The 27,323-nt window shown below is 43.1% G+C and overlaps 1 protein-coding gene and 1 long non-coding RNA gene across 4 annotated transcripts; one reads left to right on the plus strand and one right to left on the minus strand.

Moving 5' to 3' along the window:
- LOC122775284 (sodium bicarbonate cotransporter 3-like) lies at positions 1-26,692 on the minus strand. 3 transcript variants are annotated; one of them, XM_044035130.1, is made up of 26 exons: positions 26,505-26,692; positions 19,132-19,213; positions 17,874-18,014; positions 17,659-17,797; positions 16,710-16,870; positions 16,441-16,629; positions 15,729-16,046; positions 14,303-14,409; positions 13,551-13,708; positions 13,383-13,470; positions 12,812-12,958; positions 12,621-12,724; positions 12,318-12,492; positions 12,082-12,215; positions 5,649-5,894; positions 5,048-5,153; positions 4,683-4,844; positions 4,422-4,535; positions 3,963-4,124; positions 3,635-3,886; positions 3,384-3,452; positions 3,081-3,254; positions 2,840-2,971; positions 2,469-2,560; positions 2,020-2,127; positions 1-506 (listed from the first exon to the last, which is right to left on the minus strand). In XM_044035130.1, exons 1-26 carry the CDS (start codon positions 26,613-26,615, stop codon positions 425-427), a joined length of 3,753 nt encoding a protein of 1,250 aa, XP_043891065.1. In that variant the 5' UTR covers positions 26,616-26,692; the 3' UTR covers positions 1-424. The 3 variants fall into 3 exon arrangements, with proteins under 3 accessions (XP_043891065.1, XP_043891066.1, XP_043891067.1); XM_044035131.1 differs by lacking the exon at positions 15,729-16,046 and having other exon boundaries at positions 26,505-26,691; XM_044035132.1 differs by lacking the exons at positions 15,729-16,046; positions 26,505-26,692 and adding an exon at positions 21,643-21,876.
- Positions 9,711-10,534, plus strand: LOC122775288. The gene is made up of 3 exons (XR_006361082.1): positions 9,711-9,776; positions 10,050-10,100; positions 10,519-10,534. It is a non-coding gene; the product is annotated as an uncharacterized LOC122775288 (long non-coding RNA).
- Positions 26,693-27,323: the final 631 nt, after the last annotated feature.

Here is a 27,323-nt window from a genome sequence, read left to right on the forward strand (position 1 = left end):
TCATCACCAAGTTGATTTTATTTAAGCTTCGATGACGACTGTGACATCATTCAACCAATCACCGTAGCAACAAGGTGACACGCACACGCACACACACACACACACACACACACAAATAAAAGACAAATCACAATCAGAGTAAAAACTTTAAATTTTAAATGAGAAATTAAACATCAGGATTCCCTCAGATCATTGGACGCCTGTGCTTCAGCAGCCAATCACAGCGCAGCAGAGACCAGAACCAAAGAAACCACCAGCAGCCGTGTTCACTCGCCGGAGGGCGGAGTCTCTGTGATTCATCATAAAACGATGAGAAAAATAAAACGTTCACCTTTGTCGCAGGAAAACGCAGTGTCTCAAAAGTGAAGTGGAGCCTGATTGGTCCTCCAGTGACCTTTCACCTCAGTTCAGAGAGGACGGCGGATCACAGCAACGTCTCCGAGTCCACGACGCTGTGTCCGTCTTCGTTTTCCAAGTTAATCTGGATGCTCGGCAGCTTCTCCATGCTGGAAAACAACAACAACAACAACATCAACGACGACAACGACAAGAGCAATAAAGAACCTGCCACTGATGAACCACTCACTCCCCCGCACCAAACCTCACAGAAAAAAAATCTGGGCCGTTTCTCAATATCCATACTTGTGTGTACTTGTGTGTACTTGTGCGTACTTGTGCGTACTTGTGTGTACTTCCGTACTTGTGAAAACGTCATCAGCCTCAGTCCAAGTGCTGTTCCAATTCTCAAGTAAGCGAACAGCGAGGACGGTTCTCAAACCCAGAAGTGTTCTCACTCCGCCCATTTTTACCAAGTATGCATCGGAGGTGACTTAAGCGTACTTGGGATGGCCATGTATCCCAGAATACATTTCGGCGGAGCATTGCAGCAGATAATAGAAATATAAATCTGAAATAAATATTTTTCTTTGTCCCGGAACAAAGTTTTAACATCATTTGAGGCGAGAAATTAGTCATTTAGAATTCAAACATGTGGTTTGTGTATGAAGATATGACGTATTTATAGTTTGGCAGCGACGTTTGTCGGAGGTGATCAGCTCCGCCTCTGCGGACGCTCAGCGCTCACTGTGCCCAGCACAGAGCAGCGTTTCCTCGGCCTGTCCTGATGAAATGATCCGCTGGCTCAGACGTTGCTGTCATTACATGCTCGGTGTGATCCATAGATTTGTTGTTGACGTGTTATTTTGATTTTAATGGAAACGTTTTGACCTGACAGTTTGAAAGTTTCTTTATTATTAATTTTTTTTTAATTTCAACTTTGAATGTTAGATTTATATTAAAGTCGCACGGTCATTGTATCTGTATTTAAATATAATATGTAAATATTAGATATGTAGAGTAGTATATATATATATATATATATATATATATATATATATATATATATATATACATATATATATATATATATATATATGGACATTTATTAAAAGTATTTCATATGTTAATTTATCAACACCGTAGGTGGCGGTAATGAGGCTGCAGCACTTGGTGCCAGCCACCATTCAAACAGCGGAACAATACATACATACTTGCATACTTGAGTGTTGAGAAACAACCACATACTTGTGTACTCCCGTACTTGGCAAGTATATACTCCCAGCGTACTTCTCAAGTATATACTTCCCAAGTAAGCAAGTACATAGTATTGAGAAACGGCCCTGGTTTTAGCTGCAGGGACACAGGAGCTGCTGGTCCTCTGCTGCCTCGTGTGGTCACTTTGTGTCACCGAGGTCAATCTGAACGTTGGATTTCAAACAGTGAAGTGACAAAATAATGTGATGGCGGCAGCAGTGTGTGTGTGTGTGTGTGTGTGTGTGTGATGTTAAATCAATGATTTTCTCTATGAGGTTGGTGTGGGAGAGTGAGTGGTTTACAAACTTCAGTTTCCTAACAGTGAGATAAAGCATCACTTTGTGCTTTCCTCACAAAAACCATCACAAACTACAGTCATGACGCGTTGTACTACTAATAATGGACCAATCACAGTTGTGCATTTACCTGTGACAGCGTTTCAGAGCTTTGCTGCCGTCAGACTTCATGGTGACGGATTTCCAGATCCCGCTTTTCGCCATTTCGTCCGAGATATTCACCACAGACGGGTCCAAGCTGCAACAATCGTAAAAACAAAGAGCGTCGTAAAAACCGGAGACACATGCCGTCGTTTCTATTATCGCCTCACACAAGTGTGAAAGACTTTCTCGTAGGTGAAACGGGCGCGGAGACATGACACGCTTCTTCTTTCATGACACACTTACACGTTACAACACAAAGATATCACTCCAGCGCACGCACCCACATCATGACACACACAAAAAGACCCTTGTTTATCGCCACATCCTCCTGACAGCGACACGCCCGTCGCCCGTGTGCCAACGCCAGCGTTCCAGAATCAACTCATGAACAATCACACAACGGCTCCTGATCCACGCCGTCCGTCATCCACTCACCGTCCTTTGAGGCTTTTGATCGGGAACTTGACGACGTCGCCGCCGCTGTACAGCGGACCATCGTCCGCTTCCTCCAGCATCTGCTGAGCATTCTGGGAAAAAAAAAAGATGATGAACACGTTAAATTTCTCGACTTTCTCTGCTTCTCCTCCAATCACTTTTGAGTCTTCACTTGGAGGAGGAGCCTAAACACGAGGAGGTGTCAAAACAAGAGGAGGAGCCTAAACAGGAGGAGGAGCCAAAACAAGAGGATGAGCCTGAACAAGAGGGGGAGCCAAAACAAGAGTAGGAGCCACAACAGGAGGAGGTATCAAGACAGGAGGAGGAGCCAAAACACAAGTAAAGGAATGTTGGAGCCAGATGAAAATCACCTCCTTCTCCTTCTTCTTCTTGTCGTCGTCCTTCTTCTTCTTGCTCTCTGGTATCAGGTCGTCCAGCCAGCTCAGCTCTCTCTTGGTGAAGCAGAAGTCCAGAAGCTTCCTGATGAAGACCAGAGCCAGAACCTGCAGAGGACAGGAAGAGAAGGCATCACCGCGGGAATGATGAACGCATGATGAACGCATGATGAACGCATGATGAACTGGCTCAGTGTCTTGTCAGTTTTGACCTCACCATCATGGGGAAGATGACGGCGGCGGCCGACGCTTTGATGACCCAGAGGACGATGAGGCAGGACAACTGCACCATGGTGAAGACGTGGACCTTCCACAGAGGGACGTAGCGCAGGTAGATGAGGTCCGGCTGGTGTTTGGCCGGCATCCCGAACAGTTTGATCCGGTCAAAGAGCTGCAGACAGAACCACAGGAAGCACATGAACTATCCCATATAAAGACAAGTGGACCATGCAGAAGACGCAGGAGAGGCAGCCATGTTTGTCCACAGCAGGCGCTGCAGGACAAATGGACAGAAACTGACCTGGATGCCTTTCAGCGAGGACACGCCCATGTAAAGGAAGACTCCGTACAGGACAGGCATCGGGATGAACTGAGGACAGAAGACAGTTTAACATCAGACAGAAGCTGCTGGTCCTCTGCTGCCTCGTGTGGTCACTTTGTGTCACTGAGGTCAATCTGAACAAAGCACTAAACTCTGAAGTGACAAAATAAGACATTTGAACTGAGTGAGTGTGTGTATGTGGTTTACAAACGTCAGTATTCTTTATTCACCTTGAGGGCAGAGGTCATGAAGACGGAGCAGCCCATCAGGACAAAGATCATGAAGCCGGTGACTCTCTGCTCTCGGATGCCCAGGAACTTTGGCTGCTCGCCGGGCGCCGCACACTCCGACTCCAGCTTCAGACTGTTGACGTGCGAGATGGAGAGAACGGTCGCCGCCACGAACCACGGCAGGCCCATGATGGAGCACACGCCCAGCATCACCGCCACCACCAGCAGGTCCAGGTGGTAGCCACAGCCTTTCTGCAACCACACACACAGTCAGACAGGGCTGGGCGGGGCTTAATCCTTCATCTGACAGAGAGAGAGGAACCCTCACCTTCAGCTTGTTCTCCTTCCTGTTGACGATGACGGCGGTGATCTGCTGGTCCATGAAGATGAGGATGGTGCAGAGGAGAGCGGGGACGGCGGCAGCGAGCAGTGTCCACCAGGGGTTAGAGCCCAGCGGTGAGATGAGCCAACCACGACTGTTCGACGTCGGCTGAGGAGGAGGAGGAGGAGAAGACGAAGAAGAAGGAGAAGAGAGGAAGTGGAAATGTGAATCTGAACTTTGTCAGCCACTCGCACACTCGTCATAAAACAGACAGGAAAGTGAAGCCGAGGAGGTTGGACAGAAGGAGCCGTTAGCCACTAGGGGGCGACTCCACAAAAAAGAACTCTCAGTCGACGTCACAGGTTGGTCTCGGCTCAGCTGAAAGTCGTGCTCATGAACAAACACACCAGCTTCTGTCACTGATGGAACAATGAGAATAACATCAGAAACTGTGTGGAGTGTTACCTCGAAGCGGTCGGGCACGTTGAGTTTGGGTGAAGGAACTCCGACCAGATAATCCAGCAGCACCATGATCATGATGGTCAGGAAGACGGCAAAGTCGCTGATGGTCGAACGAACCTGGAGGAAAAAGAGAAGTGATCATTTCAGATGTGAGGTTAAAGAGACAGCTTCACTTATCTTCATCATTGTGAGAGGAGGAAGACTCTGCAGACACTGGACCTTTAAAACTACATGTGTGACCTGTGTGTGTGTGTGTGGACTCACCTTGGTGGGGAAGTATCTCTTGGTCTTGAACTGTTTGAGGAAAGCCGAGAGGAAGAACGTGGTGAAGAAGAGGATGACGGACCAGAAGAGGACGTCGGGGACGTAGGGACCGTCGTGGCTGCAGGCCGAGCCCACAAAGACGCCACGGAAACGCGTACAATCCTAAAAAGACAGACAGACAGACATGAGCTGCAGTACCACTGAATGTCCACTAGATAGCTGTGGTGATTAAAGTGTGACTGTTATATTCATGAAGTCATTCACAGTAAAAACAACAAAGACAAAAGTGTTTCTCTGTTTTTGTTACGACACAAATCTGCTCTCACTGTGTGTGTGTGTGTGTGTGTGTGAGATTCATGTCCCACCTCCACACTCAGCTCCTCCCACTGGACACTTTCTGCTGTTACATTGTTGTTGCTCCAGATGTGCAGGACTTCCTCTGAGGCATTGGCAGGTGAAGAACAGTGACACCTGCAGGAGAGAAATAAAACTGATTTTCATCTTTTATTTAACTTTTCTTTATGTTGGAACAACATTGTCTGCTTCATCTTTGCTCTCAGACAGACTTTTCTAACAGGAAACGGGAAGTTTGTAAACCCCACACACACACACACACACAGTGACCACATGAGGCAGCAGAGGACCAGCAGCTCCTGTGTCCCCTCCAGCTAAAACCACTGATTTCCTTCCTCTATGGGGTTTGGTGTGGGAGAGTGAGTGGTTTACAAACTTCAGTTTCCTGAAGTCTCACAGTGAAATAAAGACGTGAACATGTTCTTAAAGAGAACATAAACTTAAACTGACGTAGATTTTATGATTTTTTTTTCCTGCTGCTACGTTTGCTTCGTAAACCAGAGAAGAATCTCTTTAGTGAATCAAGTGTGCGCGACTCCGCCACACTAGGGGGCAACATACAACCCTCGGACATTTGAAAATTGTGTGGATGACTTGGCTCCGCCCCCTCACCCGTAGAAAGTGAGGTTGTCCAGGTGGTTGTCCATGTTGACGGGGTAAAGCTCCCCGAGGTGGAACAGCTTCTCCAGAGCTTCGTAGATGAAGATGATGCAGATGAGCGCGGCGAACGCTTCCTCTGTGAAGCGAGTGATGTAACACACCAGAGAGCTGGCGTCTGTGGCCACCAGCACGAGGCACAGGAACGCCGTCCACAGTCCAATACTCGTCCTCAGAGACAGGTAGGACAGACCGTAGTCTCTGTGTGGACCAGCAGAGGACAGGTGCAGAGGACAAGGACAGAGGACAGAGAAAGCAGAACATGATCCGATTTAAAGATACAATACGCAACATTTCTTCATTAAATCAAAGAAGACTCAAACACATAAACATCAGTTTTTCTATTACAGACACAGATCATGGTGTTATTGAACTCAGCAAATGATTATGAAGGAATTGAAAGACGAGGGTCAGAACACAAAGTGGCTCTATACGCAGATGATCTGTGGCTGTTTATCTCTAACCCTTCCAAATCAGTGAATGCCATAATGTCAACCGTGGGAGATTTTGTCAAAATATCTGGGTACAAGCTCAACCTTTCAAAAAAAAACAATGTTCATAATTAACCCAAAAGCCAGACAGAGCATACATACTCTCGACTCTCTGCCATTTGCAATTTCAAACCAAATTAAATATCTGGGAATAAACATTACTGACATTTTTTCTGATTTATTTAAACAATTTCTTGAAACTGTACGACCAAACAACGCATAACTTTGATAAATGGGCAAATCTTACCAAAGTACTTATTTCTCTGTTATCATGAACAAAGCCTTCTTTGACAAATGTGACACAGCAATATCCCAATTTATCTGGAATAAAAAACCTCTGAGAATTAAGAAAGCGTTTCTGCAAAGACCTGCAAAGACCCTTGGTGGTATGGGGTTGCCTTGCTTTCGGCTCTTTCGGCTGAGTGAGCAAAGATCCAAATCCAAAATAGCTTTCCTTCCTCTTTAGCAGCAATGCTTTTTTCGGCTCTACCAATACAAAAGTTAAAGATGAAAAACCCAAGTATTTCACACTCAATTATAATTTGGTATTGTTTTTAGAATTGTTCAGGACTTCCACTGATAATAAATAACCACTCATTCCCTCCATTACTTGACCTGTCATTTCGCAAATGGCATTTACAAAGAATTCGGACAATCAATACGTGAGCAGAATTCAAGCGAGAATTTTCACGTGGAAATTATTTGTTTTCTAACGAAAAATTACCAGAAAAGTCAGTCAGTCATCATCTAACCGCTTTATCCTCCACCAGAGGGTCGCGGGGGGTGCTGTGCCAATCTCAGCTACATGGGGCGATAGGCGGGGTACACCCTGGACAGTTTGCCAGTCCATCACAGGGCCACATACAGCTAGAGACAAACAACCATTCACTCTCACACTCACTCCTATGGTCAATTTAGAGTGTCCAATTCACCTAATCCCCACATTGCATGTTTTTGGACTGTGGGAGGAAGCCGGAGAGAACCCACGCACACACGGGGAGAACATGCAAACTCCATGCAGAAAGGCCCTTGTTCCAACCGGGGCTCGAACCCGGGTCTTCTCGCTGCAAGGCGAGAGTGCTGACCAGAAAAGTGTAAAGTGAAATTCTGATGAATAGTCATTGATCACAGCAGTTCTGCTGACTGACATTATCTTTGTTATGTAACCGATCAAAGAGCACAGCGTCATGGTAACTGAACAATGACCCCATCAGTACATCATCAATAAGTAACCACAGAGATATGATGATGATGACGATGATGATGAGGATAACTCGGAGTCTGTGACACAAAGAAGCATTTAGCAGCTGAGGAGGAGGAACTAAACAACAAGATGAAGATTTTCAGTTTGGAGTCATCAATAGGGCTTAATCAATTAATAATTTATTAATAAAGTAACCTCCAACTTTTTTCAGCTTACAGTTGAAACCAGAAGTTTACATACACTATATAAAAAGACACATATGACACATATTTTTCTCACTGTCTGACATGAAATCAGACAATCACTTTTCCTGTTTTAGGTCCGTTAGGATTACCAATATTATTCTATTTCTATTTGCTGAATGCCAGAATAATGAGAGAAGGATTTTTTTTTTTAGACACTTTCTTCAAATTCAGAAGTTTACATACACTAAGATTATTATGCCTTTAAACAATTTGTGAAAGTATCAGAAATATCAGGAAGAAAACTGTGGACTTGTACTTATTTTCTAGTTTCTTTGATTTTTCCAGCTTCTTAAATGTGAATATTTTCTAGTTTGTCATTTTTCAGCTTCTTCAATGTGAATATTTTCTACTTTCTGTCATTTTTCTGCTTCTTAAATGTGAATATTTTCTACTTTGTCATTTTCAGCTTCTTAAATGTGAATATTTTCTACTTTGTCATTTTTCAGCTTCTTCAATGTGAATATTTTCTACTTTCTGTCATTTTCTGCTTCTTAAATGTGAATATTTTCTACTTTGTCATTTTTCCTTCTTCAATGTGAATATTTTTCTACTTTCTGTCATTTTCAGCTTCTTCAAGTGAATATTTTCTACTTTCTGTCATTCTTCTACTTTCTTAAATGTGAATATTTTCTACTTTCAATCATTTTCAGCTTCTTAAATGTGAATATTTTCTACTTTCTGTCATTTTCAGCTTCATCTTTCTACTTTGTCATTTTCAGCTTCTTAAATGTGAATATTTTCTACTTTCTGTCATTTTCAGCTTCTTAAATGTGAATATTTTCTATTTTCTGTCATTTTCAGCTTCTTAAATGTGTATTTTCTACTTTGTCATTTTTCAGCTTCTTCAATGTGAATATTTTCTACTTTCTGTCATTCTCATTTTCTACTTTCTGTAATTTTCAGCTTCTTCATGTGAATATTTTCTACTTTCTGTCATTTTTCAGCTTCTTCAATGTGAATATTTTCTACTTTCTGTCATTTTCAGCTTCTTCAAAGTGAATATTTTCTACTTTCTGTCATTTTTCAGCTTCTTCAATGTAAATATTTTCTACTTTCTGTCATGTGAGAGTGACATCACAACGATCGCAGCCGCGTTCATCCGTTCGTGCATCACAGAGAAATTAAAAAAATGTGTCTCCAGAAACTCCTAAAGTTGCGTTTGCTGCCTCGCTGGGAGGAAACTGCCTCGTGAAGACACTCGAAGGCAACAAAGACCTTGTCTACAAGGATGTCCTGACCAACGTGGGCGGAGCTTACAACTCTGAGACAGGTGAGAAACGACGAAGAGTCACAGTGAGTAATTACCAAATCACTGCCGTCCTGATTTCACTGTCACAGGCGTCTGTTTAGATTAAAAAATCAGGACATGTTTCCCCGCAGGCGAGTTCACTGCACCTGTGCGCGGCGTCTACTATGTCCGCTTCACCGCCAACACTCCCGCCCCATGAGCGCCGTGCTCTACAGAAACAACGCCCAGATCCAGCTCATTGTGCACGAGCAGCCGGCAGGCGACGGCAGCGACACGGCGTCCAACGGCGCCGCCCTGCTGCTGGAGCGAGGCGACACGCTGAAGATGGTGCCGTGGCACGAGACCCAGATCTGGGACAACAGCAACCACCACAGCACCTTCAGCGGCTTCCTGCTCTTCTCCATGTGAGTGAGGAACCTTCGGCTGCGCTAACACAGAGAACCACGACCACAGAGAACCACTCGCTTAGGGATCATTTGTCTTGTTTGTTTTCACAGGGAAGAAGAAAGTCCGGCAGAGTTCGAAGCTGAGCTGAAATCTCTCCAGGTTTCACTGAAGCAGCTTCAGACCGAAACCTCAGGTGCTGAACTCCCGTTACTGACACCTTCACCTGCGTGGGGCAGAAACCTTACATTAGTGTGAGCTCGGTGTGATCTACACCGCGTGTGTGTAATCTCTGCAGGCCCGAGCCACGACTGTCAGCGGCCGAAACGGCTCCTGACACAAAGTAGTGTGAGGAACCGGTCGTTAATCCCTCAGATTATTCTTCTATCTGTGGATTTGTCGTTTTTGAGGACGTTAACGAGCAGAAAAACTCTAGAAACTTGGCAAAAATGCCATGTTGGAATTATTCCCGGACCTGTGTTGCTCAAGGGCTCTGTAGCGCCACCTAAGGTGAAAACAAAATTGAGTTTCACCAAATTTTTCGACTTATTATCATTATTATTATTAGGGCTGAACGATTGTGAATTAATATCTAATTGCTTTTATTTTGATACGATTCGTGATATCAGAGGGAACGTATATAACATAATTATTCAAATTTCGATTACTTAATCAATTGCCAAATATTTTGATATCCCATTAATTGGTTTGAGTGTTTTTTTTTTTTACTTTAAAACAATTTCTCCAACTTAATTCATTGTGTGTGTGTGTGTGTGCGTGCAGGAGTCAAAGAAAGACTGGTGGCCACAGAGCAGGAGCTGAAGCTCATGAGAGGTCGGTCACTTCTTACTCTTTTTTTAGTCTCTTGTTTACTTGTTGTGATCGGACGCTGCTGTGGTTTCGTAGCATTCATCTAATCCTATTCTGAGGCTCAGTTTTAGTGGAGGAGGAGGACGAGCAGCGCCCCCAACAGGACAAAAACAGTACTGACACCTTCACCTGTTGGTGTTTGAAGTCTTCTCAACCGTTCACGCGGTTAATTCTGCCTTAAAGCAATCGCTGTTATCTGTTGTGTTTTTAACTCTTCTGTCACAGGATTTGAATAATGCACAGATTGTACTGGGATTATTACCTCTGTGGGATTAAAATGTACCGAGAAGTAATTTCAGACAATAAGATTTTGCTCCAACGACTCATTTACTGAAAATAAACCATAAATACTCTGATGAAAGAACTTGACGTTTTTCTCCAGACGTGCCTAAGGTGGCGTTCGCTGTGTCTCTGGGAGGAGACGGTCTTCAGAAGACGACGTCCAGAATCAAAAAGCTCATCTACAGAGACGTCCTGACAAACATCGGAGAGACATACAACTCTGAGACAGGTCAGTAACAAACAACGTTATTTATGAGCGCCATCACACCTGAACCCATCAGTCAGGTCCCACAGTCATTACACACACTTGAACTCACCACTGCTTTGAATGTCCCACAGTTATCACACACACTTGAACTCACCACAGAGACTTGAATGTCCCACAGTTATTACAGACACCTGAACTCACCAGAGACTTGAATGTCCGAAGTTATTACAGACACCTGAACTCACCAGAGACTTGAATGTCCACAGTTATTACACACACCTGAACTCACCACAGAGATTTGAATGTCCCACAGTTATTACACTTGAACTCACCACAGAGACTTGAATGTCCCAAAGTTATTACAGACACTTGAACTCACCACAGAGACTTGAATGTCCCACAGTTATTACAGACACTTGAACTCACCACAGAGACTTGAATGTCCCACAATTATTACACACACTTGAACTCACCACAGACACTTGAATGTCCCACAGTTATTACAGACATTAGTTAATCCTCCCGCTCCTGCTCCAGGTGAGTTCACTGCACCTGTCCACGGCGTCTACTACGTCCGCTTCACCACTCCATCTGATTACCCGATGAGCGCCGTACTCAAAACCAAATCCAGCTCATCACGCACGAGCAGCTGTCCGGCGCTGGCAGCGACACTGCGTCCAACGGCGCCGCCCTGCTGCTGGAGCAGGGAGACACGCTGTCCATGCGACTGTGGCACGATACCCAGATCTGGGACAACAGTAACCACCACAGCACGTTCAGCGGCTTCCTGCTGTTCCCCATGTGAGCGCAGCCACAATCAGACTCATCTAATCTGTCCACACCGAATCAGAACTTGACTCTGAATATGTTTGGTCTTTGTCGTTACATCCACTGATCCAGTTTGACTCAACGTCATTCAAATAAAATCGAAGATTTAAAAATTGAAGATTTCTTATAAGTCTTCGTGTTTTTATTTTTACAGTTTCACAATTGAATCAGGAACTATGACAACATTTTAGCTAAATGGACACCTGAATGTCACAGTCATTATGGACACATGAACTAACCACAGACACTCAAATGTCCCACAGTCATTATGGACACATGAACTAACCACAGACACTCAAATGTCCCACGGTCATTATGGACACATGAACTAACCACGGACACTCAAATGTCCCACAGTCATTATGGACACATGAACTAACCACAGACACTCAAATGTCCCACAGTCATTATGGACACATGAACTAACCACAGACACTCAAATGTCCCACGGTCATTATGGACACATGAACTAACCACGGACACTCAAATGTCACACAGTCATTATGGACACATGAACTAACCACGGACACTCAAATGTCCCAGCTTATTAAAGTCACATGAAGCAACCACGGACATCCACAGCGCCCCCTGCTGTCTGATTAAAATAAAAACCTGGCAGGGACTCACCTGCAGAACTTGAAGAGGATCTTCTCAAAGACCAGAACTGGACCGGTGCTGCCGAGGATGGTGAGTGGCTGTCCGGCAAACAGAGAATAGGCCACGCCCGTCATCGACGCCCCCAACAGAGACTCTATGGCGCTCTACCAGAGAGAGAAAGAGAGAGAGAGAGAGAGGGGGGAGGACAGTGAGAAGGAGAACTTGTTGTTGAGAGAAACAAAGTCCACGGTCAGCGCGACACTCACGATGTTTCCTTTGGTGGCCTCTCCCAGCAAACCTCCGAACGTGATGACGGGCGACATGCAGGCGCAGTAGAGGAAGAGCACGGACGCCAAACACTGCAGGTTAAAGGAGTCTCTGACGTCGCTCCACAGGAATGGCACTTTCCTCCGGACGTCGTTCACCAAACCACCGAAAATCCTGACGGGAAAACGGAGCATTTACTCGCGTCCAACTAAACTGGCCTAACTGAGACGGGAAGTAGCGGCACAACGACAACACAAAGTCGTGAAGTTACGAGCAATGGCTGAACATGTGATCTCACGGACCTCCCCGTCCTCTGCAGCTCCGGTCCGGTTTGATGCTCCGCCTCCTTCCCTGTGCCAGTGCCGTTGGCAGAGCCATTAGGGACAGAGGGCATCTTCCTCTTCTCCTGTAGAGACGGATCGGAGGACGTCACCATGTTTTTATTTTATTAGCAGAGGAACAAGAACACTGCAGGTTCAGGTTCGAGTCTTACCTGAGACGGGACACTTTTTGGTGGCTCGATGCGGATGCTGGGATCCCATTCGCCTGGAGGCAGCACGGTCACCTGATCTAGGAACTCATCGATCCCTGACAGGAGGTCGTTCCTGTCCTTCGCTTTGTAGGCGACATCGTGGAAAATCTACGTTTTTTTTAAAAAAATGTTATGTTAGTTGTGTTGTGTTTCTTATCACATTAGTTTCGTGTTTTTTCAAAATGCTATTTACTTATTTATCTTGAAAAACATTTATAACCAACTAAAAGCAACTAGTTATGTGTTTTTTGGCAACCTTTTATAAAAACAAAATGTGGGTAACAAAACGTTTTTGATAATTGTTATTAAGCATAATGCAAAATGTTACATAAGCATGTTGAGAACCCTAGATCCACCCTCTGTAACATTACATTTTGTTTTGGTAACACAAGTATTTTTTTTGAACTTATGCGTTTGATAAAATTACAACTTTTTTTTGGGAAAAGTAATTCATGTTTTTGTTTGTTAGCGTCAGACGGATGTTTCCCGCGTTCTCGGTGATGTGATAGTTTGCGTTTCTGCACGGTCTCACCTCGTCCGTCATCAGCGTGGCGATGGAGCGTCCGATCTCGTGGTACTGTGGACCTTTTCCAAATGGGCCAAGCAGCAGGAAGAGAAACCTGGGGGGACAGGAAGATGGTTTAACAACACAATAAAACTAAAATCCCTCCCTCCATCCACCGATCGTCCCTCCATCCACCTGGTGGGCACTGGAACCTCAGTGAGGCCCGTCAGCAGCACAGCGGGAGACAAACGGACGAAGGCGATGATCGGTTGCTCCAGGAAGTCCACTTCACCCACCAGGACGTTGGAGGCCTCGGCTCCAGGAGGAATCTTCTTCATGAAGTTCATGTCCACCTGACACACACACACAATTACAATGATCAAAGACGTTGTGATGTGGAGGCTGTAATTCACTCTGCTGTCTGCAGGGGGCAGAAGCGGACGAACACTAAAGCACCGAGAAGCGACGTGGACCTGATTTGATATTTATGACGTCATCAGGTAACAGGTAAACCTGATGACACACCTGTGATGTCACTGCAGCACTGACATCACAGAACTACCAATGAATGACATCATCAAACTGAATGATGTCACTGATGTCACTGTATTCTGAACGACATAGACACTAAAATCATGACATCATCAAAATCCATGGCCCACTTTAGAGCTGGTATTAACATCTGTCTCCAGGGTCCACACAGACACTTTTAATGACTCATCCTCACTCAGGGGGCGTGTCTTCACTCTGTGTCCAATCAAAAACCTTTCTGGTACTTCTAACTCCTCCCCCTGTGACAGTTAGCGCACGGCAACCTACGCTGCCTGATTTATCTCTTAAATCTCTGTGAACCATCATCACCACCGTGACCTCACAGCTTACAGTACAGTTACCGCTCCACACCATGTGGTGGCGCCCCTCAGTGGCGGGTGCTGGTGCTGCGTTACCTTGGTGAAGCCCACTGTGCTGTTTTCTCGGCTGTTGCTGTTGAAGCGGCTCTCGGCGATTTTGTTGTCGAGGTTTCCAGGAGCCGACTGAGGGGACACGAGCAGACCTGAGGACACCAGAGGACATTTATACCCCACACACACACACACACACACAGTTAGTGTTCTGAAGGAAACCACACTGTAGTCACATGCATATACACGACACTGACTCATTTAAGAACATGGGGTTAAATGTGAAGTCCTAGTTTCAGGAAAACACAAACTAACTGATTTTAGCCACTTAGAGCGACAGACGTCATAAGAGGAGCAGTTTCTTAGTTCTATAGTAACTCACACAACATGTTCACGTCGTTATCTCACTGTTACACAGACTTTTCCAACAGGAAACTGAAGTTTGTAAACCACTCACTCTCCCACACCAAAGTCTATAGAGAAAATCAGTGATATTAGCTCACAGGGACACAGGAGCTGCTGGTCCTCTGCTGCTCCCTGTGGTCACTTTGTGTCACTGAGGTCAATTTGCACAAAGGATTTCAAATGCTGAAATTGCAAAATAACACATGTGGGAGAGTTTCTGCCACTGAAAATTAGACCTAACATTTTACACACTAGACCTTTTAAGTGGCTAAAAACCGTTTGAAGTATGGTTTTAAACACACACACACACACACACACACACAGATCATCAACAGAATGTGATGAGACGTTTCCACACCGTCGTCGGTTGAGCAGATAAAACACGAGCCTGTTCAGAACTATCCTTAAACTTTAGAAACCTACAGACGTGTGAACATGAAACAAGTTTAAAGGTTCAATCTGAAACTTTCCCCACAGTCGATCGTCAACAAACCAGACATGTGTGTGTGTGTGTGTGTGTGTTATCGAGCTGCTGCGACATCACATCATTTTTTTTTAAATCGTGCCTTTCCGTTGAACTAGAGCTGCAACTCCAAACACTCCGTCAGTTATTGTCACGAGTACTTGTTTTTGTTTGGAAAACATTGATCAGGTGTTGTCAAAGGTCTTGTTTTTGTCCACAAACCAAAACAATTCCGTTTTCATGATTTCTTTGTTTTATGGAGCAAAGAAACCAGAATATATTCACACTTAAGCTGAAAATTGTTCTTTTAAATGATGAAAAACAACTCAGAGTGGGCGATCGGTGGAGACATTTTCACTTATTAACACCAAGTGTCTCATTTATGACCTTTGACCTCTGGTGTTGTTCCACTGGAGTCAGGCCCGTCCCCGAGGTCGTCGCACTCACTGACCGTTTCCTGTTTACATCAAAAAGCCGTCAACTTCAGCTCATCAGCAGTAACTCAGTAACAGACGATCCATGCTTCCAAACGACACACTCAGCAAATCAGTGTTAGTCGAGAGCGTTCACACCGTGCACCGTCACGCGCGTGCAGGGATTTGCCTGTTAAAGTGTCAGGAAACTCAAGGTCCTCTTCATCCTTCATTCTCATTACCTCCTCCTCTTCCTCCTCCTCCTCCTCCTTCACATCCTCAGGGATTCTACACTGCAGTGCCTCCGGAGCTGAACCTCGCCTCAGGCAAACCGGGGGGGGAGGAGGAACGTGGAGTGAGTGGCGGAGGACGGGATCAGAGGGCTCGGAGAGGAAGCGTCCGAGCCCGCTGGACTGGTGAGGCGACACGGAAGGGGAGTATGCGCCGCACACGGCCACGGAGGAGCGACGCAGGACAGAGAGACGGGAGGAGGGGGCGCAATCCTCGCCTGGAGGAGGAGACGAAGACGAAGACGAAGACGAAGAAGACGAAGACGAAGACGAAGAAGAAGAAAAAGAAGAAGAAGAAGAGTGAAAGGACAGAAATATCAGCAGGAAGAGACAGAGCAGGTTTTATCTCGGGAGGAAATGACACCGCTGGTTTGGTGTCCAATACCGATATCACAAACCCAAATATCTACTGATACTGAAATCGGTCTAATTCAGTTTTAGAGCTTTTAAACTATGGTTATTAAAACGCTGACTCATATTAAAAAGCAGGTTATCAGTCGGCTGACTCAACAGGAAACAGACACAAGACTGAGTAAATATTAACAGAGTTCAGCCGTCGTCTCCTGTGACCTGGACGTGAGAGACTGGCGAGTGATCAGGTGACTGTCTCACCGTTACGCTCCAGCAGGTGAGGGTCCGATTGTTTCTTGCCCATGTCGGCGATGGATCGCACCAGCGGGATGCGGTTGCTCAGCTTCTTCTCGTTCTGGTGGTGGTGACGCCTCAACATGGCCTCCCTCACCTTCTCCTGCACGCTGACCTCCAGCTGACCTGATGCCAGCATGCTGTCAATCACCATGTCTGCACAGGAAACAGACAATAATATTAATAACGATGACAATCCCCCTGAGCACAGCGAGCGCGTGCTGAAACGTGCTGACCTGCGATCTCCTCGATGGTGTTGGCTCTCATGTCGAGCAGCACGGTGCCGTTGAGGATGCAGGAGCGCAGCTCAAACAGACTGTGCAGAGACAGCGTGGCCACGTACGGTTTACTCCAGCGCTCGCCGCCGTCCTCCACGTCCTCCTCGAACTTCAGCCACCTGAGCGCAAACACGCAGAACACACCTGACGTTAGACGCACACATTTATCGCAGAGTGAGCGACGTCGTTAAAAGACTCGGGACTAAAATTCTACCGTGTTTCAGGGATTAAAATTCTGCAAAAAAACCTTTCTCTTCAGATGAGAAAATATCTTTGGTTTCATGAAAAACTCCCAAATTTAATTCCGAATTTAAAAAAAAGAAATTCCATGTTCTTGGGTTTAATCCTGAGATTAAAAATTCATGCTCCTGAATGTAACCCTGCAATTTTAAAATCCAAGTTTCAACATTGAATCCAAGAAAAAAAAGAAAAAGAAATCACGTTCCCAGTTTAATCCTGAAATAAAAAATCCATGTTTCTGGGTTTAATCTTGAATTTAAAAAAATCTCTGTTCTCAAATATAATCCAGAGATTTAAAAAAATCCATGGTCTTGAATATAACCCTGCAATTTAAAAATCTATGTTCTTGGGTTTAATCCTGAATTTAAAAATCCAGGTTTCTGCATTAAATCCAATGATAAAAAAAAATTTCAATCCTGGTTTTAAAAATAATCCATTTTCCTGAGTTAAAATCTTAAATGAAAAATAATCCATGTTCCTCAGTTTAAACCTTATATTAAAAATAATCCATGTTCCTGAGTTTAAACCTTATATTAAAAATAATCCATGTTCCTGGGTCTAATCCTGGGATGTAAGAATCCTGGTTCCCAGTGCCTTTGTAAACTGTAACGAATACTTTCACCTGTTAATCTGTTTACTTATTTGTGTGGAGGGGGCGTGTCCTCACCTGGCCGTCTCCTTCCACTCCTGCAGATCTCCATTTCTGAAGGCCAGCTCGTCCAGCTCGGTGAACAGGTCGTGCGGAATGTGCTCCTCGTCGTCGTCTTCCATACCGAGGATGAACTGGACTCGCTGAGACGGCGTGTCTGTGGAGACACAACACACCCGTCATCACATCACATGACCCTCGTGTTGTAGTTCAACAACGAGGCGGAGACTAACCGTTTGTGGGCGAGTCCTGTCCGTCGGCCCGATCGGAGCGATCCCGTCTCTTTCGGTGATGTCGGTGTCCTCGGTGACGGTGACGTCTCCGTCCCTCTCGTCCCAGAGGGACGTGGACGCCGACGTACACCGCCCTGTGGCCTGACGAAGGAAACACACTCATGTTACGTTTGTACGTTTCCGCACAGTTAGGTCGCAATTTACCCATTTTGCTCTCCTTGTCCATGTGAATGAGCAAAAACCAGCGTATGCACCTCCCCTACACTAGGTGGCGCTATGTCTTACATCAGGTACTGACACCCAGTGTTGTCACGTAACAAAGTACAAATACTTCATAACTGTGTTTAAGTACAAAATGCACGTATCTGTACTTTACTTCGATGTTTCTTTTTCTAGCAACTTTTACTTTTACTACAAATTCTTACAAATACAAAATACAAATTTCTTAAATACATTGTGTAATTTTACTGCTCTACATTTCCTCTAACTCTCTTTGTTACTCGTTACTACCAAATAAAAACAGGAGAAGAAGAGTTAGTATTATGGTCTGTTTTTATATAGAGCTTTTATAGTCTTGATGATCTGCTTTGAGAAATTGAACCCACAACCTTCTAATTGAAAGACAACTCACTGAGCCACCATGACATAACCTTTCATTTACTTTAAGACTTTTACTTAAGTAAGATTTATAAAAAGTAATTTTGGATTGTATCAGATTTTACATTTGTATCTGTCTGATTTCTGATCCAGTGATTTTGTATTGTTGTGATATAGGTATCGGATGCAAAAAAAGCGATATTGTCCCATCCCTGCTCTTTATCCTTAGACCCTGACTGGAGTTTTTTCTCACTCCAGTCAGAGTCTAAGGATAAAGAGCAGGATGGGACGATACAACTCTTTATCCTTAGACCCTGACTGGAGTTTTTCCTCACTCCAGTAGGGTCTAAGGATAAAGAGCAGGGATTGGACGATACAACTCTTTATCCTTAGACCCTGACTGGAGTTTTTCCTTACTCCAGTCAGGGTCTAAGGATAAAGAGCAGGGATGGGATGATACAACTCTTTATCCTTAGACCCTGACTGGACTTTTTCCTTACTCCAGTCAGGGTCTAAGGATAAAGAGCAGGGATGGGATGATACAACTCTTTATCCTTAGACCCTGACTGGAGTGAGGGGAGAAGGGTCAGGACAGACAGGTGTCACATTATGTACAGAATCAAGAGACCAGGAGCATTTCACAAACACAGAGAAGACTCACTCTCGAGTTCCTCCCTCTCAAAGTTGGTGTTGAGGGTGGAGCTGGTTTTCCCCTGATCCAACACGGCCTCCTCATCGTTCCCCTGCACACACACACACACACACAAACAAACACTCCCTCAGGACATTCTCCAGATATCACGTTCAGAAGTAGCGTTACGCTCGTATTGAAATCCCAGACATCTGATTTAACCGAGCCAAAAATGCGTCCCGATCTTTAATGAGCATTCCGACGCCAGCGAGGATAAAAATACAGATGAAAGAAGGAGCGTAAATCAGAGGGAACTTTCTATATATTTATAGTCTCAGTCTCAGTCTCCCACACACACACACACACAGGAGAGGTTTGAAGTGAACTCCAGGGTCGCAAAGTCCCAGTCGACTGCTCCATTATTTACGAGTTAAGACATTTTGTCGACTTTTTTCCCGTGTTAATTTCATACAGCCAATTTTTCGTAGAGAATTTAAGCGCTTCGGTCAACCAAGAATTTCTTTGGTTGATTACAGTTGATTTATTATCATCATACAAAGCTGTACGACAACAATTTAAAGTGCTACAACTGAAGCGGCGCAAGAAAATATACCAATACTGATCAATATTAATGAAGAATGGAGTTAAAACAAGTTAAAAAAAGCTCAAGGACTTCATCCCGCTGCTGATGTTTCACATTTGTTTTGAATAGGATTTGATTTGCAAATCTGTCTGACAGAGAAGTTCCATCCAGCTGAAACTTTCTGGTTTAGAGAAAGTTTGACAACACCACACTGTGTTATGGAGAAGTTATGGGATTTATTTTTACAAAGACAATCAAATAGCAAAGAGGTGAAAGAATATTCTTTGTAGGTACACAATCTAGCCTAGTTGAATGTTCTCACCTTTCCAAATACATTATAACGTGACCATTTTTCAAGATACAAGTCCGTCTGGAGTCGAAGGTTTGCCGTTATGTGTTCAATGCAATTTACATCCTTAAGCCTTTGAGACCACTGGTCCAGTGTGGGAGGATGAGGTTTAAGCCAATTTACTGCATCTCACAAATTTGTCGCTTCACATTCTCCCAGAATCTTTGCAATTTAGGACAATCCCAAAAGATGTGGGAAAAGTCCCCTGTTATACAGCAACCCCTCTAACACAGGGGGGAACAGTTATTATCATAACTAGCTATTACCAAAGGAGTTTTGAAATATCTTGCCCTCAACTTCCAGCCAAATTCCCTCCAAATTGGGCTGCTTAAACATTTCTGCCAGGGCACCCAAGAACCCTCCCACTCCTCATCAGCAATTATGGTATTAACTTCCAATTCCCATTTAGCTTTCACATCAAGTGTATCCACTGAAGTATCCATACAAATCGTGCCATATATGCATGATATTATGTCTTCATCTTATTCTCAGCTATCTCAATCCAATATTGTTCAAAATTAGATGGAACTTCTTTAATTTTGTCCCACTCTTTGTGTGTCATCAGGTAATCCCGAATTTGAAAATATCTAAATAAACCCTTAGAATCAGTGCCATACTTTGCTTGAAGTGAGAAAGTCCTAAGAGTCATTCCTTCAAATAATTGATCTATTGTGATAAGGCCATTCCCCGCCCATCTAATGAAACCACTGTCCATTTTTGCTGGCAGAAAGTCACGGGCAGTAATTATTTTCGCTGCCCTTGATAGAGATAGAGGTCAATTCAACAATCGTCTTGTCTTCTCCCAAACCTTTAATGTATGATTAACCCATTCGTTTTGTATCCTAAATTTATGCCTTACTTTTGGATTTAGAAAGGGAAGGGTTGAGAGCGATTGTTTTTTACTGAACCTTGCTCTGTACCCATTTTGTGTCCATATCTAATCTCATCCATGAAACCAATTTTCCAAGTTGTATAAGTAGATTTTGGAATAATAAGTAGATTTTAGAACAATAAGTAGATTTTTGGAATAATAAGTAGATTTTAGAACAATAAGTAGATTTTTGGAATAATAAGCAGATTTTAGAACAATAAGAAGATTTTGGAATAATAAGTAGATTTTGGGAATAATAAGTAGATTTTAGAACAATAAGCAGATTTTAGAACAATAGGAAGATTTTGGAATAATAAGTAGATTTTGGAACAATAAGTAGATTTTGGAATAATGAGTAGATTTTGGAATAATAAGTAGATTTTGGAACAATAAGTAGATTTTAGAACAATAAGTAGATTTTTGGAATAATAAATAGATTTTGGAATAATAAGTAGATTTTGGAACAATAAGTAGATTTTGGAACTTTAAGTAGAAATACACTTTAAAATAAAATATACTCTTAATAATCGGTATTACATGATATTAAAATATACACTTATTAACTTTCCTTATCAATGCATCTAATATTTTGTGTCTTTCATCACAGAAACACCTGTGGTCTCATGTCACCATATACAGATATAATCACTTTGTTTTAAATCTGTTACAGGAGGAAAACTGAACTGCAAGTTTGACGTGAAGTTCTCGTCTGTAACTCTCAGATGGCAGATTACATACCAGTGTCGTGGCTCTGGCTACTCTCTGATTCGCGATATATCCCCAAAAGTCTCCCATGGTCGCTGCTGCGTCCACAAACTGTGTCAAATTAAGTCCACAGCCTCCACAAAGCCACGAGTGACAACAGGAAACGGCCGCAGGACCAGCGCGAGTGTTGCAGTGGTGAGAGGGAAGAGAAGCAGCAGCTGCTCCACAGTAAATACACACACTGTGTTGGGATTCATGTATTTATAGCTGCTGCTGCTGCTGCTGCTGCTGCTGCACTGACTGTGTCACACGCAGCAAGTATGAAACAAACATAGAAAACAAAACAAAAAACAGAGCAGGCGGAGTCTGTGGATGACCAATCAGAAACTGTTCTGAGCAGAAAAAAAGACAAACAAAAACAGAGCCAATCAACACAAACTGCTGAACCCATGGTAATCTGATTATGCCGTAATCTGAACCCACAGTAAACTGATTCAGTCCTGATTTGATTCAACACTAATCTGATTCAACTCTAAACTGACCCAACAATTATATGAACCCACAGTAATCTGATTCAACACTAATCTGACCCAACAACAATATGAACCCACAGTAATCTGATTCAACATTAATCTGATACACCTCTAATATGATTCAACACTAATATGAACCCACAGTAATCTTATTAAACACTAATCTGAACAAACAATAATCTGACTCAAAACTAATCTGATTCTACTGTAATCTGAACCCACAGCTGTAATCTGATTCAACATTAATCTGTGGGTTAGTGTGTATTATTGGAAGCACTGCTTTAATCGATCTCTTGTGTGTTCACATTGTTATGTCGTTAATTATGTGCTTCAACCCAGATCTGAACCGAATGATCGCATTAAACCTTAAATACAAAGTCACTGTTCAATCGTTTAAACTTTGACATTAAAGTGGATCAGAGGCCAAACTGTGCTCACAGCTCCCTCTGCTGGACACTCCAGGTAGAGCATAAACACCTGAAACTGTTCACGTTCTTTTGTTTAAAAAATCAAATAATTTCCCTCCTGAAATGAAGCAGAGCAGCGATGATGATGATGATCCTCCTCCTCACACTTAATACCAGAGTTTTTCCACTGCTCCATAACAACCTGACCAACAAATGACCAAAGACAGACAAACAACAAACCCTCAGAGACCACAGCACAAACAACACAAACAGCACAAACAACACAAACAACACAAATCTACAGACTTCATATAAAACTCAAAACACATTCAAAAACATTACTTAAGAAAATAGTTATTAAAAGGCACAAAGTCTTTGTGTAGTGTACTTGTACAAGGTACTGACACCGAGAGGTGGCTGCAATGTGAGCAATGTGTGATTCTTAGTAAACTAGAAGTGTATAGCTGACAGTCAAATTGCCCTTACACTGTACGTGACTTTATCTCACTGATAGACAGACTTTTCCAACAGGAAACTGAAGTTTGTAAACCACTCACTCTCCCACACCAAAATCTCCTAATCCTTTGTTCATATTAACCTCAGTGACACAAAGTGACCACACGAGGCAGCAGAAGACCAGCAGCTCCTGTGTCCCCGCGAGCAAAAATCACAGATTTTTTCTATGGACTTTGGTGTGGGAGAGTGAGTGGTTTACAAACTTCAGTTTCCTGTTGGAAAAGTCTGTCTAACAGTGAGATAAAGACGTGAAATTAACCGATGTGCATTTTATTAGGTGAGATTTAGAGAGAAAGACACTGACAGAGTAAGTCATCTGTCCCTCTGTTGTCAGCCACATCCTTGAGTTTCTGTTGCTGTGGCAACCAAAACAGGATGTTTTACACAGGTGCTCCTGGATCATGAGATACAGCAGAGCAGCTGCAGACAGACAGTCTGCAAATGGCACATACACTTTCTCGCAGAGTAAACAGTCAGTGCTTCTTCTTCTTCGTAGGTTTCCCTGCAGAGCGACAGGATCCGGCGGATCAGTCCACCAGAGAGTCAGCTGACGTCAAACACTAACCTCCAGAGACGCAGCAACAACACTAACCTGCTCACACGACACAGTGTGTGTGTGTGTGTGTGTGCTTAAACACCGTTAAACACCTGCCTCGCAAATGACTTTAAACCATCTGTCAATCAAACACTGGGGGGCGGGATCAGACAAAGGTGAGAGACAAGCAAGTGGCCGTTGATAAAACGTGGAAAACGGACTACTCAAATGCCAGGGAAAAAAAAGCCAGATCACAAAATAAAATCTATGTTAACTTAAGTCTATAATGTCTTCAGAACGTGTTCAAATCGTTCTCAGATTTTTCCAACAGGAAACTGAAGTTTGAAAATCACTCACTCTCCCACACCAAAGGCCATAGAGAAAATGAGTGATTTAACATCACAGCACACATGAGTTGTTGTTGTTGTTGCAAACTTCAGTTTCCTGTTGCAAAAGTCTAACAGTGAGATAAAGACGTGAACATGTTCTTCAGTTATTGTAGACTTAAACTGACATAGATTTCATTAGGTCAGACATTATTTAAGTGGAGAAAAAAAATAAGACGTGGAAAACGGACTACTCAAATGCCAGGTAACATAAAAAAGTGTATTTTATTTTGAAAGAATGACTATAATGAAAGATAACATGAAAATGTGCATTTTATTTTGAAATAACTACTAAATAGAATGAAAGTTAACATAAAACGTGCATTTTATTTTGATAGAATATCAACTAAAATGAAAGATAATATATAAGCGTGTATTTTATTTTGAAAAAATGACGACTAAAATGAAAGATAACATAAAAATGTGTATTTTATTTTGAAGGAATACGACTTAACAGAAACATAAAAATATCTATTTTATTTTGAAAGAATAATGACTAAATTTAAATATAAGACAAAAATGTCTATTTTATTTTGAAGGAATACGACTAAAATAAAAGACAACATCAAAACGAGTATTTTATTTTATGAGAATAATAAGAATAACAACTAAAAACATTTTATTTTGAATAACGAGGAACAGCTGACAATTAAAAAAACTGTTGGTTTTTATCCCCCCCCAGATAATCTGGAACAGAACGTCTTAGTTTGTTTGTTTTAATGTGCTTATAGTTGATCGTTGAGATTTGTTCCCACAATTTTGCAACAAAAATCTAATTTTAAAACCAAAAATCTGTGATTTATCTTATGTCAACAGGACTAATGAGTTAATGAAGGAGGTGCTGGGCTTCATCTCACTAAGTGACGCCTTCACCTTTGGTTCACACGGAGGATTTAACACTAGTTAACGAGCCGTCGCTGACAGTCACCGTGTCCTTTGTTCGCTTCGTTCACAACAGAAACCTGAGCCGCTAAAAATCCACCTGGACTTTTACGTCAGAGAGAAAGAAACAATATTAAAAAAAAAGGTCAGTGCAGTGCTGGATTTAATCTAGTTAAGTGAACTCAGAGAAAACATGGCTGCCAATGTTAACTTAAGTCTATAATGTCTTCAGAACGTGTTCAAATCTTTCTCAGATTTTTCCAACAGGAAACTGAAGTTTGAAAATCACTCACTCTCCCACACCAAAGGCCATAGAGAAAATGAGTGATTTAACATCACAGCACACATGAGTTGTTGTTGTTGTTACAAACTTCAGTTTCCTGTTGCAAAAGTCTAACAGTGAGATAAAGACATGTTCTTCAGTTATTGTAGACTTAAACTGATGTAGATTTTATGACATTATTTAAGTGGAGAAAAAAAATCCGTCTGCTTGGACTCACAAGTATAGCAGAATAAAACGACATGGCTCTTGTCATATCAGCACAGTGAAGCAAAGACTGGTTCTCAGTTTTGTTTTACTTGCAGTTTACGGACCTTAAACCACACAGCGCAAACTTCCCAATAAAACAGAGCTTTACAACCAACACACACTCGTGTCCCGTCTCCACGGCAACAGCAGAGCAGCATCCGGCAGCAGGACGATCAAGGGGACTCTCTGGAGGCAATCAAACCTCAGCAGGTTGACTAATGTGTGTGAAATGACACCATTAGGTCCACAGGTTAAAGGTCAGCCGCGAGGATTCTGTGCCTTGCCCACAGGCTGTAGCAGCCTCTTCCTGCGAACTTTCTGCAAAGTTCTTTTATCATAATGCATTGTATGTAACATTGTATATAACTGACCCATCTTTAATTTCATCTCAGTTAACGCCCCCTCCTGGTTGAAGGCTTCCTCAGAGATTAAAGTGGAAAAGCCCAAACCAAAGCTTATTCATTAAATCATTACGTTTGAGTCATTCCAGCTTACAAGAAAAGTAATTACTGTAACGAAAGAAAATCAAGACACTTTGTGACTCAATGAAACGCACCCTCATGTTCCGAATATAAACAATTATTACGACTATGTTTGAGGCTGATCTGCTGCCTGACACGCGCACAGACTGAATAACAAATGAATAACAAAGCCAACAAAAAAGTAGAGATATTACTGAAGCGATAATACGTGGATGGATGTGGTTTATGCCGAATGTAAGAGCACTTCGCCGTGACTGTAATTTATTTGTCAAATCATGTTTATGGCGTTCGTATATTTAACGACGCGTCTCTAAAGCGAGAATCACTCAACTTCACCAGGAGGTTCCGTAAATGTTGCCTCAACGGCCAGCGTCGCATCATCACTTCACTTCCTGGCACAAGCGTGGTATCTGACGGACGAAAGTCGTCGCTTGGCAGCGAGGTTAAAAACTTTCTGCGGTTTACCGGCGGCCGGTTCTCTCAGCACGGTCACCGCGGAGCTTTTATTGAGTACTGACGGACTCCATGTTAGTTTTCTTCCCGGGGAGAGAAGTCGATGAGAGGCAGCGGAGGAGGCGCTAGCGCCGCGGCTAACAGGTCCAGAAGAAAGAAAGAGGGAACTTACAGATGTGAGCAGAGGCTTCATCTGCTCACTGTGCTCTTCCTCCATTTTGTGACACACGGGGTGAAACGTGCTCTTCCTCGTTGTTTGTCCCCGCTGAAGACGACCACTCATCTGACCACTGAAGGGGCTTCAGCAGCAGCCGCCGGCTCCGCTGTTCCTCCGCCACTTAAACGCGACGACCTCGATATATAAACTCCAGCTGCTAAGCCCCGCCTGCTCTTTGATGGACAGCGCGGTCCTCCATTGACGCGGTACAAGTTGTTTTGCCTCCGCCAATCAGCGAGCAGGAGAGAGGAGTGGGCGGAGTCATAACGGTAATGGAGCATGGGAGCTTATTTTCGTCACCTGTGGATTAACGACAAACTTTAATAAGAATAAATAAAAGTATAATTACACTGCATTATTCTTTTATTATTTCATTGTTTTATCGTTGGTTACATCTGATTGTGTTTATTTCATTATTTCGTTACGACAGTGTTTCGCAATTACTTTAAAGTTGCAAAGTCAATGTGCAGGAACACAAAAGTATTGCGATGGAACGCAAGTTATTGCAAGGGAGTTGTGATGTAGCACAAAAGTTATTGCGATGTAGCACAAAAGTTATTGCGAGGGAATTTCGATGGAACGCAAAAGATTGCTCTAAAAAACATACCCACCCTATTGTTATGGATAAAAACATTAATTTTAATAGTTAGTTGTGTAACAACATTAATATTAAAAACCCTGTATGTTATATACAGTGTGTGTGTGTGGGCATATACATATACATACATATGTAACAATGATTTGTGCGTCATGTCATGGGAGAACGTTGAAGTG

Source organism: Solea senegalensis, linkage group LG9 (genome assembly GCF_019176455.1).
Source record: "Solea senegalensis isolate Sse05_10M linkage group LG9, IFAPA_SoseM_1, whole genome shotgun sequence".
NCBI classification, from domain to species: domain Eukaryota; kingdom Metazoa; phylum Chordata; class Actinopteri; order Pleuronectiformes; family Soleidae; genus Solea; species Solea senegalensis.